This window comes from Glycine soja, chromosome 14 (genome assembly GCF_004193775.1).
Source record: "Glycine soja cultivar W05 chromosome 14, ASM419377v2, whole genome shotgun sequence".
NCBI classification, from domain to species: Eukaryota; Viridiplantae; Streptophyta; class Magnoliopsida; order Fabales; family Fabaceae; genus Glycine; species Glycine soja.
The window spans coordinates 4693342-4712413 of record NC_041015.1 but is presented as its reverse complement, the minus strand read 5'-3'; the positions used below and the strand labels follow the sequence as shown (position 1 = coordinate 4712413).

The window sequence follows — 19072 nt, the reverse complement described above, 5'->3', positions numbered from 1 at the left end:
TATGAAGATTGGAGAAGATGAATAGACTCCCAATAATGTTAAGGGCAAATTTAAAAAAATATTATAATTAGAGACAAATTTAATGTCAATACCTAAATTAACTATTTTTCTTAATAAGCATAATTTAGTCAACAATGTCTTATAAATAAGAGAATATAAATCACAAACAGGAAGCAATGTGCAGCAGATAATTAAAACAAACTTGGCCATCTTTTTCAAGAATAGAATTTGGTAGGAGAGAAAAAAAATATTAAATGAGAAAACAAATACAAACATGGAAGAATTAAAACATAGCCCACAATTAGGATGATTACCAACTCAAGGAAACCTTTCCCGTATAAGTACAATAAGACAAGTCGTGTACAATATGCAAATTACAAATTTCTTAGGTTTCTTTAGTTTGGTATTGATTTAATTTAGCTGCTGTAACAATTATAAATGATTACTAACGTAAAAAACATCAATTCATAACAATCTAGATTTACTTTTTTAATAAAAAATCATTCAAAAGGGAGAAAAGGTAAAAAGGGTCAAAAAATAAACATTTTACTTTAGTTATATATACCATACTAGTTGAATCAAAATATTTTATTTTTAACATTCATAAGTAATTATTTTTACGTTACCTTAATAATTAAATCAAATAGTGTTCTAATATAAAAACCATAACTTAACCTCAATACGATGATAATAACAAAAATCAACTGAACATTAAAACTCGGAAGAAATACAAATTTATGACAAAATAAACGAAGAAATCAAGGGAACAAACAACCACATTATGTGACCAAAGAAATGTATGAAAAGCCCAATTATATGTAGGATAGCTAAAGTGTCCCCTGAAAAATAATGAATTGCTTCCACATGTGTGTGATGAACATCTTATAATGGGGAGATATTTTTTACATAAATCAGGCATGTTACACAATGCCAAGAATTCCACTTAAAGTTAATATGACAGAGCAAAACAGAAGATCTAATTTCCAAGTTACATGTATGTCATAGTCACCAAGATCGGGATCATTGCATTGGGTGTATATAAGAATTTTTACCAAAGGAGGGTGGCAGGATCAGCCTTGCTAAGAATAACACCAATGAGTATATTATCAGATGCTTGAATAATCAAATTATAAACAAAACTGTTGACAATCACAAATAAAACAAATACCATGGCAACACATACCTGCTGGAGGTCCTGATCAGAAGCACTATGGTTAACAGATGTTTGAATTGCCACAGGCCTTGAAGAGCACAAAAGGCGTCTAACCTAGTAAAAGTAGCCAGAGCCATGATTCAGATAAGAAAGAAATAACTTTGTAAGTAACTTCTGCATCAACACATAACATACATCAATTTCCAGTGGACTAGTGAAACATCTCAAGATATCAGTAAAGATAAAATACATGTACTGATAGACTGTAGAGAATGATCCTGTAAGAATTCTCCATCGAGGCATAGTAACATTGCAGGTTCAGAAATGTCCCATCAAGTAAGGAATAACAGTATAAAAAATTTCATATTTCTAAGACTATAAAGCAGTTGATGTTATATGCATAAAAGCTTGACATTAACAAGTACCATATAGCACTCTTCTCTCCTATCAATTTTTGTTGTTGAAGACAGGTGAAAAAAAAATCCTCTGGACTCACTAGTAGCTGTTAAAATAGAAGAAATGGAGTAATAATTGACTGAAAACAGAGTATCAGAGTACATTGTGGATGCGTGTTTATATAGGTTAATTACATTAATTATATATAATTATAGGATATTATGTTTCCTCTAAATCAAAGATTATGTGCCTATAAAACGCTATTATTAATAAATCAGAATATTATATTCTTATTGCAAATACATTGATGGGCAAAAACCATAACCTTTTATATGATCTATAGACAAGCCACAACAGGGATTGAAAATATATATCAAGGAATGATAATCAAATCAGTCTTAAGTGAAGTGCCTCATACCATCAGATCACAACAGGGATTGAAAATATATATTAAGTGAAGTGCCATAACTGACCTCATTCAACCTAAGATCACGACCATAACGCAACTGTGTGCTAGAGTTGAATATATGCTCCATACCATCAGTCATAGACCCATCAACTGAATCTGTATCCTCAAACTTTGTTCCTTCCAATCCAATTGCATCAGAAATAGTAGAAGATATTGTCACAGGATGCAGATTTAACATATAAGGTGTGGACATAGATATAACATTCACATTGGTTGGTGTTTCCATGCCCCTATATTTGCATTCACGTGCCAAAGTTGACATTGCCAAATCTTGTCGGCCTAGAAGTACATAAGCAGCAGCTGGCCAGTCATTGGGAGGTGAATCTCGACACTTATCTAATGCCTAGAAGGCATAACAGAAAATAGATGTAAAAAACTCTGGAAATATATGTTAAAACTTAAAACTTGCTAGAGATAAAGCTCAAAGCAGAACTATTATAGTAATAGTAGTAAGCAAAACATGTGGAAAATAGGGTAGAACATTGTCCCAGGAATGTGAAAAATTCAAACAAATATAAGAAAAGCAGTAGGCAATGCCTGATAAATGAGAGTGTCATCAAGATGAACATTAGAATTATGTAAGATGACAGATAATTTCAAATGTTTGACATGCTCCTGAACAAATTAATTTGTAAATGATTTTAAAAAGTTCTCAAAGCCCTGACAGACTGGCATCAATGAAGTCAAACTTACATGGCGTAGTGGAAGAGATACACCAGAAGGTAGTGAGTCCAGCTGTTGAAGTCCAAATCTTTCACCAACCATTGCTAAAATAGTAAGCTCCTCCTTTGAAGAATGTGATCCCATAGTAATGTTACAGTAAACACCAGTAGACAGTTTCTTTCCCAGCAATTTGGCACCAGATAATATGCTATAAAAGCAAACTACTTTCCGGGCTATGCTAACCACAGAACTTCCTTCTTTACAGACTAAAGCTGGAAGATCATTAATATTAGCATAATTAGATCCATATTGCAAGCAATTTTCAAACCATCTGAATAAACTTGGACAAATTTTAGGCGAAATGGTGATTCCAGACTTCAGAAACTTTTTACAGAGGCCAGGGAAATCACGAATATAATGGTCCAAGTAGATGTCCTCAGCCAGAAATTCAGCAATTTTGCATAACAGAATTGAAAGAAGCTCCAAGTCCCTATAGATCATAGGCAACAATTATCATATAGAATCAATAAATATATTTTAAGAAAAAACTAAAAGTGGGAAATTAACTGCTTGGTAAAATACAGCCTAAAGAACACAATGAAATGCTTAAAGCAGATAGTGGTAACAATATATGGAATTATGGATAACCAAAAGACAATCAAATTAACCCTTTAGCTGCCAATAATCAGAACACAATTAGCTTGGTAAGTCTGGTGGCATCCTCACAAAGCTAAAATCTAAGGTCCCGTTCGGGGTGGTTGCCAGTTTGTGGTTTATGTTTTGAAATACTATTTTAAAACCAAAACGTGTTCAGCAAAATTGGGGCTGAGTTGGTTTTTTAATTGTTTTCAAAACAGTTTTACCCTTGTTTGTAAAACAATAAAAATTGGTTTCTGGAGTTTTGTTGTGAGTTTACCCTAAATTTCAGTCCCCCTTACGCTGCTATCTCTCTCTCTCTCTCTCTCTCTTGACAGCCGCTCTCTCCATGCGACCCTCTCTCTATGACTCGCTCTCTCGACGCGGCTTTGTCTCTCGTCTGCTCTCCCTCTCCCTCTGGTGGTCACCACTCACCGCCGGTTTCCTCTAGTCGCCGTAGATCAAACCTTGTCGCTTGCAGACAATGAAAGGAGTCCAGAGGAGACAAAGAGGTTACGTCGAAGCCAGCGGCGAAGGCTTGTTGGTTGGTCTGCATGCCGACGCTAGCGCGGTGTCTGCACCAATGATTGCGACACCATCTGTGCACAATGGCAACACAAGATCTGCATCTCAGGTTTCACGATAGAGAGGTGGTGAATATTCATAGATCCAAGTTTTGTTTCATCAAATTTGGGTGTTTTGAAAACCTACCTTCTTTTTTTCTCTCAACTCTCCAAAGATCCTTCAAGCAATTTCATCACTTCTCTGATAATCATTGTTTGGGATGGACAAAAACCTTTATGATGGATGAGTTATATGTTTTGATGCTATTGCTATCTATACCTACGTGGTTTGGGGGTTATTGGCTGGAATTTCTTTATTGTTGCAGTGGAAATTTCCTTTTCTGTTAGTTTCAGTTGATTATAGATGTTGTATTTTAATTGAAATGGAGATAATAAGAATTTGTAACTGGATATGATGTTCGAAATGGAAAAGTTTCCCTTGTTCATTGATTGGTGCTCATACATGATATGATGTAACATTGTTAAATTCCTCCCTTTTTTTATTAGTATAGTAAGGTTCTGGGGGACAAATTTCTGTATTCAATCAGGAATCCATTTGAAAGGTTCTCTATACAGCATAAATCAATGCCTATGAATTGCGTTAAATACGAATTAAAAATGCCTATGAACTGTTTAATAGAATGGCTGAGAATGAATTGAATTTTTTTGGAATGTTGTATTTCAATTGAATTTACTTTTCTTGCAAATCTAACTAGTACTTTGAATCAGATTTGGTAATTGAAATTTGAAAGCAGTGTAGTTTGTGTTTAGATGTGATAAGAAGGATTCATAGATAATGTCTTTGGAAGAAGACAGATGAACATAAAACTGAAACTCAACACTCAAAACTGAAACTGGGTTTAGTTTTTAATAATTTCAAAATTAGCAACAGAAAACCACCCTGAACTGGGACTAAAAGATTTTGCATAACGTGATGAAGTAGAAAATGACAGATGGAAGTCTCAGCAAAAACTTCAGCATTAAATTTTTGCAGGTCTAAGACTAAGACTGCTGACTGATGTATGATCTTTACTTCTAGCAATTTCAAACTTGTAATAGCAATGGGCAGATTATGAAATGATGAGAGAACAAAGAAAGATACAGGAGAGAAATTTCTTCTTTTTCCTGTACCAGCGAGTTATTTCTCCCGATTGTGTTACTGTTGTTCTGGTACCTAACAAACTTATTTGATTCCTTGACTTCTGTTGTTATGGACTTCTGTGTTTAGCTTAAGACTGTGACTTTCAATTATTAATTATTATGAATGAATTATGAATATGTCTATCATTTTATGTAATTTTTTTTATTTTTGAGCATTTATATATAAGTATAAATTATTTAACTTGTATTGTTTCTATAGGTTTCAGTACAGCAGCCATCCAGCTATACTGATGTTCAAGTTGGCTGTTCTACCTTACCCTTAAACATGTAAATCCATTTAAAAAAAAAAACTGTGACAGAATAAAACATGCAACAGGAGCAGGGCTTATGCAAACTATCCTTTGTACTGTCTCTACCAATACATAAAGCAAAAGAAAGTTGGTATATCATCATGAAATGAAAGAGAAGAATAGGCGTAGCTACTTAGCTTAAAAGTTGGCCTCAAGCTAATCAAATCAAGCTAACATTTAAAACACTGAATTTACAACTAAAAGTAATATAGATTACTGACCAGATTCACTAACCCAACCAACTAGCTGCTTCCTAAACAAACAGGGCAGTATTACCAGACAAAATGCCAAATAGGATAGAAATAAGAGATGATCAGAAAATGCATTAGCTAGGATGCTAGAGACTAAAATGAAAAGGCAACCCAAAATATATTACACAGGATCAGAGACATACCTTTTGCGGAGATTGTCAAGTTTCAAGCTTTCATAGAGTCCATGAAGAGATTCCAGACTTTCCCATAACAGATCAGTATAAAAAGGCTTGTCAAAACTTTGTGCGTCATCTACAGATGACCTTTGGAAATTTAATTCCTGCTGATCAAGTGACACTGCACAAGGTATTCCGAACATGGAGTTTACTTTGCAAAAATTATAATGAAATTGGCTACTAACAAGGAAGTCCCAAGCAGAATGTGGTACTGAATCAGAACGCTTTTGACATATAATGTTATATTTTCTGCAGATTTGCATAATTACATGACAAAAAGAGTCCCATTCTGAATCAACAATAGATTCAGTTTCCGACAGATGAGCTGGATCACTATCTTTCCAGAGAAGACCAAGAAGATGTCTGTAATAACTAGAACGAAGCCCCTCAGCAAGTGCTGCGATGCAATCATTAGCTAATGTTGATGAAGGACTTTGTCGTAATGCACATCTAAAGATCTATATGGAAAGCAGAGATTTCAAATGATGCAAAGAAACAGACTATTAGTTTCCATTTGCCAAGAAACCTACATATGCCAACTTCAATGTAAAAAATGAAAAGAAATCATCCCTAAATACAAGTCAACATACCTGTCTATTATTTACTATCACATTGACTCGCCCCTCAACAGCATCAGCCAGGCCTGTAATCTTTAAGTAATTGGGAAGAGGAGATTCTTCTGAAAGCTCCAAATCATGCAAAATCTTATCTTTATTTAAGCAAGAAGGTAGCACATATTTGCACAGGCATTGCTTCCCAGACTACAATATAAGCATGACATATTACTAAAAGAAATATCAAACTTTAGCAATCTTAATGGCACTTGATGGAATCATGAAAAAGGGTGAGTCTGAGAAGACTGACAACTTTGTATAAAGTATAAAAAGTCAATATTAAAAAGAATTTCTACAAATTAAAGCTGCCAAGTTTACAGCTCCATTTATACGAAACCATATCCAGGCATTATGGTAACATATAGGTCAAATTTTATAAGGCCAGAACAAGTTATCAGATGTAGCACCCAGTACTTATCAGGGAACAAAAAAGTATCTGTCAGTAGATATTAATAACCTACCTACAATATCAGTTATATACCAATCAATGAAACTAAACTTACAATATTACTAAGAGAGGTAGTACGCAAAATTTAGCATTAAAAAAGAAAATAAATGTCACTTCAATTATTCAAAAGTAAAATCAGATTACAGAAAGAAAGCAATTTTTATATGGACACATTAATTGAAACAAAGATAAAAACAAAGCAGGAGAATCAGGAACCCTACTAAGCCCTAACAGCAACAAAAAAAAAAATGATGCAAACATCAGCTCAAAAAAGGTCTCAAATCCACTCTATGCAAATTGCAAAGAAACCTTTATTGTAAAAAATCAAGCATTAACCCACAAGGAAGCTAGGAAAAGAATAATAATCAAAACACAATATAATGACAAACAAATGTAGAGACAGGATAGTATATAGACTGAGAGAAATGCCAGGAGTCAGGACACTAAAAAGATTGAAGAATGACACAATCAATTTATGCCCATCCATGTGTAAGACTTACATAGAGAAGCAGAACATTTTCTGGAGCCAAAACCATTATGTCTGAATATGGAAGTAGTCCTACTTTGACCCTAGAAAACACATATTTGAAGAAAATTATGTTCATCATTATAAAATCAATGTACAAATAGATGGGATATGTACCTTGGGCGGGTTACCGTCACAGGTGAAGCTGCAATTGCAGATATGTTCCAGCTCATATCAGGTTTGACATCAAACACAATCTCATTATTTATTTCAACAATCTGAAGACTAACAGACAACAACTTTCTTTGTTCTTGGTGAAAAAAGCAGACAACAGGAGCTGTATCATCATCAGTGGCCATAAAGACCTAGTAGTCATTTGAAGGAAAAGTCAAAAGAAAAGAAATAAAATTGAATGTATAAACTAAATGATAAACCACCCAAGGAGGAAAGGAGAATGCAATCCATCCATCCAGCTATCTAATTAGGGACTTGCAATTTCACTGTTCTGTGTAAAATCTAAAGGAATCTGGAGAGATTTAGAGAATGACCTAAACTGTATTTCATTTCATCAATTGAGTTGATTACAAGATATGTATTTACAGAGTACAAACATAGAGCACTAGCACTAACTGACTAACAGCTGTTGTAAGTAACTCAACAGCTGTCATAGCTAACTGAGAGGTAACTCTAAGCTACCTGTAGGTCTATACTACATACACTATAACCTATACAGAATATACACTATCATTCTGAACTAAAAATCTGATACTCCAATGAATAAAATAATTCTTCAAACAACAAAACAGTGAGGCATTTTGGATAATGTAGTGAAACAAACATCATTAACAGTGTGTTTAAATTAGCCAGTTATCTTTTTTATGTTCCAAATATCTTACAACCAAAATCTTACCAGTGTTGTTAAAACATTTTCTAGTTTGTTCTTGATAATTGATATATGTCATTATTCTATTTTATCTATAGTCTATAGTAGTACAAAAACTATTCAGCCGTTGCCATGTGTTGACTGGTCAGTGATTTTTTTTTTCCTTCCCACTTCACACTCTCTCTCCTCCTTTTACGCTCTTTTTCTGTTTTTCTTTAATTAAAAATAAAAACCGTGCAAAGCACAAGGCACTCCCTAGTTTATTACATTCTGCAGTTTTTTAGTATACATTTTGTGTGTAAAATATTTTTTATTATGGCCACCATGCAAGGGCAGGGAGTACCATCGCAACAAGGTGGTCCTCTTCTATAAGCAGATTATGAAATCAAATAAAATATTATTAAAAAACATTTGAATAATTATTTTCAAGTACTAAATATGTTACACTAAAACTTTAAATTAACAAAGTTTTAATTATTGATTAGTCATCTGCTATGCTAGAAATACAGATAAAACAGCTTTGAGGCCATATAAAGCATCTACATTCTACTCTACATTTACATATATTAATATCAATACTTGAAAAGCAAAGTAAACAACTATGTCATAAACTGATGAATTGCACTTCCCTTTTTGTTAGATCTCAAGATAGACCAGTTATCTGGAGGGTCTATTCTAGAAGGAAGAAAGCCCCTACACGGGAGATAGGATCGAATTAGTTATTAGTTTAATCTTTAGGGCCATCTATCTTTATTATTCTATCTTTATCTTTATTATTCTATCTTTATCAATTAGTTGGATTAGGATATTATAAATAAGAGTATTCTCATTAGAGGAAGGGGTAGAGAAGAATTAGAAATTGTAAAGGGTTTTCCCTTGGAAGAAGGTTTCCTTCTTGAATAAATTCAGTTTGCCCCCAGTATTTTCCGTATATTCTTCTATTTTCTGTTTCTCTTGTTTTCTCTGCTGTTAGGGATATTCAATACCCTAACAATTGGTCCGACCAGCTCTTTCCTCTACCATTCCAAATGGATTCACGTATAGACACCTTAGACCGCACCTTGATGACCCATGGAGAAGACATAGCTGATCTCAGAGGCGGCATCCAGAGGGTAGAAGGCATCATGAATCACGTACTACAGCAGCTGGAACGACTACAGAAAGACCCCTCCGATACCAAGTCGGAGAGCAATACCGAATCTGAGGTGGTTTTTGAACCACGCTTTTGGACCAAGAAGGTGGAACTATCGGTCTTCGATGGAACAGATCCTCTGTCTTGGATAGCTAGAGCTGAAATTTTTTTCGAAGTACATCAAGTGAAAGAAGAAGAGAAGATTTGATTGGCATTCATTAGCATGGAAGGGGAGGCGGTACACTGGTATCGTTTCATTCAAAAACGCAATCCATCTCTTTCTTGGCAATCTTTAACCCCACTCATGCTTCAGCGTTTTGGTGAAGGTAGTAAGGGCAATGTTGTCGAGCGTTTAAAAACTCTCAAACAGGAGGAGTCCATGGACGTTTATTTGAGAGAATTCGAAATTTTGGTGGCTCAAATCCCTGATCCATCAGAAGAACAGATGCTGGGATACTTCTTGGGTGGTCTCCAGCCGGAGATTCGATGTAAGGTGCGATCTTTCCGGCCGACAGAGGTCTTGCGTGCCATGGAAATTGCAAGAAATGTGGATGAAGAACTCCGTCTTGCTCGTGGTCAGCCTCCTTCTCAAAGGATTTTTTTTCCTCCGCGTTTTCAACATAAGGGAAGCGTCGTGATTAGCAACCCAACGAGTTCAACAGCCAATACAGCAGGCAATTATAGCGCATCCCAGGCACGTCCAGCTACTACTGGAGCACGGAACATCATGACAACTTCAAAAGGGGTTTCTTCGTGTGGATCAAATAACCCGCATTCCGGTAGTGCTGGCACCTTTTCAAGAAACAAGGGAGCTAGACAATTGCCATACGCTGAATTTTTAAAACGAAAAGAGGAGGGCCGCTGTTTTAGATGTGGTTTAGCCTTTGGTTTTGGACATAAGTGTCCAGAAGGGAGTCTGCGGATCACTATCCTTGGGGAGGACGAAGGCGACAACATAGAAGAGAATGACAAACAGGAACCAGAGGAGACCAATGATGTAGTGGGGGATCAATACCACTGCCAATGGATGGAATTTTCTCAACTGGTCCAGAGGAACATTACGCCTCCAAAAACCATAAAACTATGGGGAGAAATGGCTGGTGTTGGGGTTACCATTCTGATTGATAGCGGCGCTAGTCACAACTTTGTAGCAAGGGACCTAATCTCAAGGATGAACTGGCCGATTCAACCTACTAGAAGTTTTGGGGTTCAGCTGGGAAATGGACACCGACAGGAATCTCAGGGATATTGCCAGAATCTGATCCTAAAGATGCAGGGTTATGTTTACACTGGAGACTTTTTCTTGTTTGATCTTGGTGGTGTGGATGTCATCCTCGGGATGACCTGGTTGGCTTCATTAGGTGAGGTACAACACAATTGGAAGACTCTTACCATGTCTTTTCGCTATCAAGGGTCACCCACCCAAATCACGGGAGACTATAGCATGTAGAAGAAGGGATTTTCAGCGAAGGTCTTTGGGAGGGCTTCAGATGTTGAGGTTGCTGCCATGATACCTTTCTATTCAGACCTGCTCCGAGATCAAGAGGGAGCAACTCAAGGTGAGGAGCAAAAACTTAACCATCTTCAGTTGACCCAATTACAACATGTGACAGAGCGTTTTCAAGCGGTTTTTTCCAACCCCATAGGCTTACCTCCAAACAGACTTGTAGATCACAAGATTGTCCTCAAAGATGGGACGGGTCCTATAAATGTCCGTCCTTATCGATATCCACACTTACAGAAGAATGAGATCGAGAAACAGGTTGCAGAAATGTTACAGGAAGGCATAATCCGGCCCAGTAATAGCCCGTATTCTAGCCCGGTAATTTTAGCAAAAAAGAAAGATGGCAGTTGGCGGTTTTGTATTGACTATAGAGCACTGAATAAAGCGACAATTCCAGACAAGTTTCCCATTCCTGTGATCGAAGAATTATTGGACGAACTATTTGGGGCTGCATACTTTTCCAAAATCGATTTGAAGTCGGGCTATCACCAAATTCGAATGAGTGAAGAAGACGTTCCCAAAACAGCCTTTCGGACTCATCAAGGTCATTATGAGTCCCTTGTGATGCCTTTTGGCCTCACCAACGCCCCTGCCACTCTCCAACGAGCTATGAATTCTGTGTTGCAGCCCTTTCTATGGAAATTTGTGTTGGTCTTCTTTGATGACATCTTAGTATATAGCAGCGATTGGGAGAGCCATCTACAGCACTTGAGTGAGGTCCTACACACTCTCTTTCATCATAATTTCTTTGCAAACAGCAAGAAATGCAGTTTGGGCAGGACCACCATCGATTATTTAGGGCATCTGATTTCGAGAGAGGGGGAGTCTCTATGGATCCAAAAAAAGTAGATGCAGTCCTTCATTGGCCTATACCGAAATCCATTAAAGCTTTGAGGGGATTTTTGGGCTTAACTGGTTACTACAGGAAATTTGTGAAAGATTATGGGAAGATGGCTAAACCACTCACTGATTTGTTGAAGAAAGGAGCTTTTAATTGGAGTGCAGCGGCAACTGAGTCCTTTAATGCACTTAAGGACGCATTAACCCACTCTCCAGTTTTGACTTTACCAGACTTTAAGGAACCTTTTTCCATTGAATGTGATGCTTGCGGAACAGGGATCGGAGCTGTGTTAACACAAGGGAAACGTCCAGTTACATATTTCAGCAAAGGGTTAGCTACTTCAGTTTTAAGTAAATCTGTGTGGGAGAATGTGGATGTGATTCAGAATCTATTTCCTGAATTTAACCTTGAGGACAAGGTTCATTCTTTGGAGGGGAGTATTGTTAGATCTCAAGATAGACCAGTTATTTGGAGGGTCTATTCTAGAAGGAAGAAAGCCCCTACACGGAAGATAGGATCGAATTAGTTATTAGTTTAATCTTTAGGGCCATCTATCTTTATTATTCTATCTTTATCTTTATTATTCTATCTTTATCTTTATTATTCTATCTTTATCAATTAGTTGGATTAGGATATTATAAATAAGAGTATTCTCATTAGAGGAAGGGGTAGAGAAGAATTAGAAATTGTAAAGGGTTTTCCCTTGGAAGAAGGTTTCCTTCTTGAATAAATTCAGTTTGCCCCCAGTATTTTCCGTATATTCTTCTATTTTCTGTTTCTCTTGTTTTCTCTGCTGTTAGGGATATTCAATACCCTAACACTTTTAAAACCAAAAAATGCACATACAAACAATAGCCAGATAATTGTGAAGAAGCCTAATAGCCTATATCACACCTTACAAGCAGCTGTCTGAGCACCTTTCCCCTGCCATATTTTACGGAAGGACAGATGTTTTGGCAATACACTCATGGGATCTATATGTAATAAATCAGTGGCCGGATCCTCATCAATGTTAGAGCTGACAATTTCTGCAACCCACAAAGAGTGCTGCATCTTTCCTGAATTCAGAGTAACACTATCACAAAAATTACCAAGACAACTACCAGGAACTGATTGCAAGAACTTCAATGAAAGAAACCTTTATTATAGGAAGCCATAAGTGGGACCTGATGACTTGTCCAAATTGTCTTTTCATCATATTCCTTCATCATGTTCAATTTCCCTCTTTCTTCAATAAAAGTTGGCTACAATAACAGTAAAAGTCAGTAATCAAATGGAAAAGGTAAACCAAAACAAAAATTTATAGCAGTAAATATGTCAAAACTACACAAGGATAACCTAGAAGGAAGAAATTTCAGCAACAATCTGGAGATTGTTAACATACTCGAAGTTCATCCAGTGGATCCATCAAAATGAGATGAGAGGATACCGAAGTACCCTCCCCCTTTTGGATATGATTAGATGCACTAAGCAGCATATCACGTATATTAAGCAAAGGGCTTGTAGATGAAAAAGGAACATGTGACGGTATATTTGCTTCAACTTCTTGCTGGAGTAATAAACCAAAAGGAAGAGGCCATATAGATGTAATTGTATGAGGAAATGGAAGTGATACTACTTCACCTATTAAACAGAAGGAAATTTCAGTCACTATAGCACCAAAAAAAAAGAAAAATTGAATACCTGAAAATATTGACAATCTGATATATAGATATAATGATATACAAGGGAGATTTAAATTGATGACTTCTTCTCTAGTCATGAGTGAAGTGTGTGTGTGTGTCCAGTTGAGATTTAAAAAGATCTTTGAATCAAAGATGGAAAACGAACATGAGACATGTAGTTAATTAAATTCCCTGCTAAAGCAACAAATGAAATGGAAGAGACCGTGCAGATATGGTAGAGCAATGAGACATATAGTTAATTCAAATAGAAAGGAACATGAGACATAGTTAATTAAATTGGACTCCAGCTTCACCATGACTAAAAACAAGTATACATATAAAAACTAAAACGATAATCTAATTCTTGGATTTTACATAAATGATATGAAATAATTCGGACAAACTTCTGCTATTTTAAAATAATTTTATGTCATTTTTATTTTTTGGATTTAGGGAATTTATCTTAGTTTGACTAAGTTATTAGAGGGCGGCCCTGGCACAGCCTTGGTGACCTGTTGGTCATGGGTTCAAATCTGGAAACAGTCTCTTTGCATATGCAAGGGTAAGGCTGTGTACAATATCCCTCCCAATACCTTTGCACAGTGAGGAGCCTTCGGACAATATCCCTCCCAATAGCTTCTTAGTTTTTTTTTTTTACTAAGTTATTAAATATTAATTGATTAAATTAAAAAATGTAATCCCTATTCTTGACACCATTTTCTGTTTTGGGTCCATACATGAAAAAGTCTGCATTTTAAATGTTTGCTGACTTGACTAATGTTTGTCTTACCTTATTGGCTACTAAACATTAGCCAACTTAGCAAACATTTGACACTGATATAACTTTGGCAAATGGCAAGGACCAATATATAAATGTTTTTTCATGAAGGAACCAAAACAAAAAATGGTGTGGAGTATAGATGCCAAACTTTAAATTTAACCTTATTAATTTCAATAAGCTAGTGTTTGACTGGGATTCCAACCACCTTTTGACTATAGATACCATTTAAGGTGTCCTATTTTATTCACACTTCGATATTTATTAACTCCCACCTTGCGGGAAAAGGCACCGGTGCTGTTGTTGTAGTTTTGAAATTATTAATTAAAGAAATTGTGAAATTTTACTAGAATCTCAAGGACTCTTGGTTATTTTGGTTCTAGTTCTACATCAATAATGAGTAAAAGAAACTTGTTTCCAATGAGAAACTTGTTTTTGACAACAAAGCCAGAAACTAGTACCATTCTCATGACACGAGTTCTTTTTCTCCTTTTCTATCATATGATGGTTGAACTTCATTTATTACACTTACCAGATGTATTATAGATAGTCAAACAATCATTTTGCAATATACATAGAAGAGCTTCATCTGTATGACCAAGACGACACCAGCACACCTAAAATTTCAAAACAATTGGTTAAAGCAGAACTGTTCAGTAAATGGAACCAAAAACAGCATTACATATACAACAATGGAAAATAAAAATAAAATTTGAGACTTTTAGTCCTCCACTGTTGCAATTTCTTGTTGCACGGGAAATGTTGCAGCCATCGGATGATTGGATAAAATTCAACCTCCGTAGTCTTTGAAAACCCAAAGCCAAGTCAAGGAAGAATGTTTTGAAGGAAGACTTTATTACAAGGAAAGAAGGATAAAAATGGAATAATATAAAATAACCTCCTTAAACAAATAAGCAAAATTAAACAGAGTAAGGCCAATAATGCCTCACAGTCACAGCAGCACCTGTATGAATGCCTACCAAAAAAGTTCCACTAAGAAACTTTTGAACACCAAAGATATACTATAAAAACTATTCTTCCGGAAATAATTTATGGTCAAATCATTAAAATCGAAACATTTAACTAAATGATAGGATTCGAAGGACAACATAAATCATGTACATCACAGAGCTCTAATATAACGAATTTCGTTGCCTAGTTTTTGGGTTGGGCTTGTATGTTTTTGCTGCTTAGGTTGGATGGTTATTTTGGAGGGTAGCACCTTGGTGCCTTGTAACTTATATCTCTGGTACCACTGGTACTGGTTTATATATTAATAATATATATATTTTCTGCCTTCCAAAAAAAAAACATCACAGAGCTCTACCTTACTCCTGCCAAAATCTATAAAACTAGTAAAAAAGAAATGCTCGAAAGTTATTAGCACACACCCAAGATTCACCAACCATGCCAAGAAGCATACTTCAAATGTTGCTAGTTGCAATCTTCCTTTCTTACAGTCCTAAACAATATTCATCCTCTTATCTTATTCATTAAAATTAAATTCCTTTTTAAATTGAAAATTGCTCATAGAACTCTAATCCTTGGCATCCAAATTTCCTGAAGTAACTGTTACAGTCTGAAAATTCCAGATACTACTTACTTGAAGATTTTTTAATCCTCTAAATGTTTACTTCCCTATCTGCTTTTATATTAACTAGATCTCATCTTATACAATGTGTATGAGAATCTGAACTATATATGCAAATCACATGTCCTCTAACCACCGGCTGCAAAGGCACAAATTTTGTTTCTCTTTTTAAGGAATAAAGAAGATTAAAGTAAACATTACAAAAGTAATGAACAAATACATTAAAACACGAAGGGAGCACTAAACCAATAAATTTCTATCTGAAACACCAAAGACCATTTTCTCTACAGACTCAAACCATTAGCTTTGGCTTCACTCAAAATTAAAATAACTATAAAAAAAAAAAAAAAAAACTCCAGACAGGAAACAATCCACACAAAAAGCCGCTCTAAACGAGATATCCCTCCATCAACAATGTTCAGTTCACTTAACAAAAAAATCGTAAAGCGGGAGTTATAAATTACTAATATAGCGGGTTAAATTAAACAAACTCATTTAATTCAAATTCAAAGCATGAAAACTCAAAAACTCAAACCTTAACGATGTCAGATGACAAGGTAAATCTCTTAAATACTCTCGCACCCGTCGACCATATAATCCTATCACAAAACATCACAACGTTAGATAAAAGCAATGCAGCAACAGTGCAACTTCAGACAAAGTAATAACAAAGAGGAACACAGACACAGGCACAGCAGCAAAAGAAGAAAACAGAATTTCAAAACGAAGGTTCTAATTCAACTTCATTTCCGCACATTCGGAATCAACTGAGCAGAGAAGCGAGGGTTTTATTGGCAAAAGATGATAAATTACCGATTGCCTCGGATGAACAGCTCGTGATCCCCACGATTGCTCGGCGCAGAAGCGACGTCGTCGCAATCGTCATCGGCGTCACGGTCACGAGCGATTTCGGGATCGAAGAGGAAGTAATCGTACTTGTCGGTGACGGTGTCGGGGGGCTTGCCGTCGAGAGCTTCGGCAATGAGGCCAAATGGCTTGAACTCGCCCAGCACTGTTAAGCAACGGACTCCGATGGACATTTTCTCGGAGCTCGGAGCAAGTTCAACTTCAAGTTCTTCTCGGTGGTGACGAGAGTGGAGCAGAAGAACTAAGCTTGAGTGAAATGTGTATCGCACTCGCAGGCAGAACTAAGCTTTGGTCTCCCGCTCTTTATATCTTTGGTTGATTTTTTATTTTTTAGTTTCGAATGCAAGTACGCGACTGGGGCTGAGTTTTGAACTTTAAAAAACCCTAGCCAGACACTTGAACTAGTACCGTACCGGGAATTTAATTGTTTTTAATTAACTAATCAATTTATTTATTATTATCATTATTGTAATGTTTTTATTTTTTAATATTCTTCCAAAAGATACTTTTGTTATAGCAATTCTAATGTTTTTTTTTCAAAAAAAACTCTACTATTAACTTTACTATAATTTTTTTATTAAATTTTGTGGGTTCAATATCCAAACAAGAATATCTACTAAAATTTGCTTAATCATTAAAAATCGAGTTGACCATCTACCAAGTTATTATACTAAATTACTAGGTCAATGATTGAATCAATTACTTACTAATTAAATCATTTGACTTAATCTTTATTAAAAAAAATTAATTTTTCATAACATGCATAAAAAACCTATATAATTATTATTATTATTATTTACTTTATTGTATTATATGCCATGCTTTTGAATAATTTTTATTACTAAATTATCGTATTATATTTTATAATTATTGTTATTAATTGGTTTATTGTATTTTATTGTGATTTAGTTATTATATCATATTTTGTTTGGTGGTCATATGCATGATGTATGATTTAAGAAATATCATATTTACTTGCTACAAACTTTAGGCCAAGGTATGCTATGGAATAAATGTCATTTATGTATTTAAGTGGAAGAGATTATATTTTTTTTTATCTTTCATAAATAATTATTTCAAAAAAGAAATCTCTCATAAATACTACTATCAACATGAAGAAAAAAAAATGTGAATATGTAATTGATCAATTGAGTGTTGATTAATATCTATAATTTTTGGGAGACTCAAATTAAATTTCACTTCGATGTATTCAAACTATATGGTCCAACAAATGCTAAAACGCATTTGGCCCACATGACCCATATCCCTTGGGGTATGTTTGGAGTTGCAAAGATAGCATGGAGAGGGGAGGGCAAGCAAATAAGTGCATTGTATCATAGGACTTGAGCGATTTGGTGAGATCAAAATTGAGCTTAAATATTTTAAAAATGAAATGTAATCCACAACACAGTATTTTTCCTCTAAGATGTGAAGAAGATAACATTGTGCTTATGAATTTACTTATATGTCCCCATGATTTTATACATTTTTTTCTCCATTTTCTACCCGTGTTCACATGCACGACTTTTCTTCTCCGTCATTGGCTCCTATCAACTACTATATAAGCTAGTTTATTTTTATTTTTTACAATTTTCTTGTCCCAAATTATATAAATTATTTTGAGCACCTTGTTATTTATGGATTTTGTTCATGTTTTGAGCTCAGTTGTGTTTGTAATTTGTATGGTTTTTTTGTGCAAAAAAACTTTACTTGCTACGCCGCCTCAACCCACTGACCCTGCTTGCAAATTGGTTATTATTGTTTGTTAAAATTGTGTTTTGCCTTTTTATTTTTTTAATTATAAAGTTTTACTTATTAAATAACTTTAATTCAAATATTTCCCCTTTATTCACACTTTATTTCTTTTCATTCAAACAACATTTATTTACTCTTCTTTTCTCGCCTACATACTTCTTCTCCTTCTATTTTTTCTCCTTCTATTAAACACACCCTTGAAATCCTAATTCACTATCATTGGGTAGTTCTTTGTACTATGATGTTGCTACCTCTTCTTTTTAAAACTAAAGCAGAGTTCAACGTGGCTTGGTGGCGGCAGGAGTAATGTGCCAAAGCTTTTGGGCGACAACGCGAATGCATAACCTTTCCAACTCCAAATTCCATGTTTGATTTTTCTTTTTAGAGATGCTCAAAGAAGGTTGGAGTTAGCAAGAGGAAGGTGACAACACTTTCCGACGATGGCACAAATGTCCTCCGAGCAAGAAGAAGGTTGGAGCTAGCGAGCACAGTCGCATAACCCTACCAATGTTGAACTTTTTTTTTTTAAATGCACGAATCAATCTGGATTATTTCAACTTGTTGGTTCGCCAAGTCAACCACTTAAACAATTGAGTCGCAATGATTGGTTTACATCAGTTTGATTGGGCGTTCGATCTATTATTTTGCTCAATGCATCTACTACTCTAGTTCTCTCGACGTTCGATCCAATTTTTAAGACTATGGTAATTAGTGAAATGTGTCTCACTTGTTATTTTATATTGACATATTAAAATTATTTATTAAAAATGT

At 35.2% G+C, this 19072-nt stretch overlaps 1 protein-coding gene across 1 annotated transcript in view; it reads right to left on the bottom strand.

Moving 5' to 3' along the window:
• Window positions 1-16902, bottom strand: part of LOC114385356 (anaphase-promoting complex subunit 1-like) — a 33767-nt gene extending 16865 nt beyond the window's left edge. The window contains exons 1-13 of the mRNA XM_028345403.1: window positions 16493-16902; window positions 16215-16278; window positions 14621-14705; window positions 13031-13269; window positions 12785-12890; window positions 12541-12704; window positions 7464-7651; window positions 7321-7390; window positions 6349-6519; window positions 5726-6216; window positions 2712-3171; window positions 2023-2361; window positions 1184-1267 (exon numbers count right to left, since the gene is read on the bottom strand). Coding sequence (XP_028201204.1) covers window positions 1184-1267; window positions 2023-2361; window positions 2712-3171; window positions 5726-6216; window positions 6349-6519; window positions 7321-7390; window positions 7464-7651; window positions 12541-12704; window positions 12785-12890; window positions 13031-13269; window positions 14621-14705; window positions 16215-16278; window positions 16493-16719 — 2688 coding nt within the window. The 5' untranslated portion in view covers window positions 16720-16902. The remainder of the gene's footprint in view (window positions 1-1183; window positions 1268-2022; window positions 2362-2711; window positions 3172-5725; window positions 6217-6348; window positions 6520-7320; window positions 7391-7463; window positions 7652-12540; window positions 12705-12784; window positions 12891-13030; window positions 13270-14620; window positions 14706-16214; window positions 16279-16492) is intronic.
• Window positions 16903-19072: the final 2170 nt, after the last annotated feature.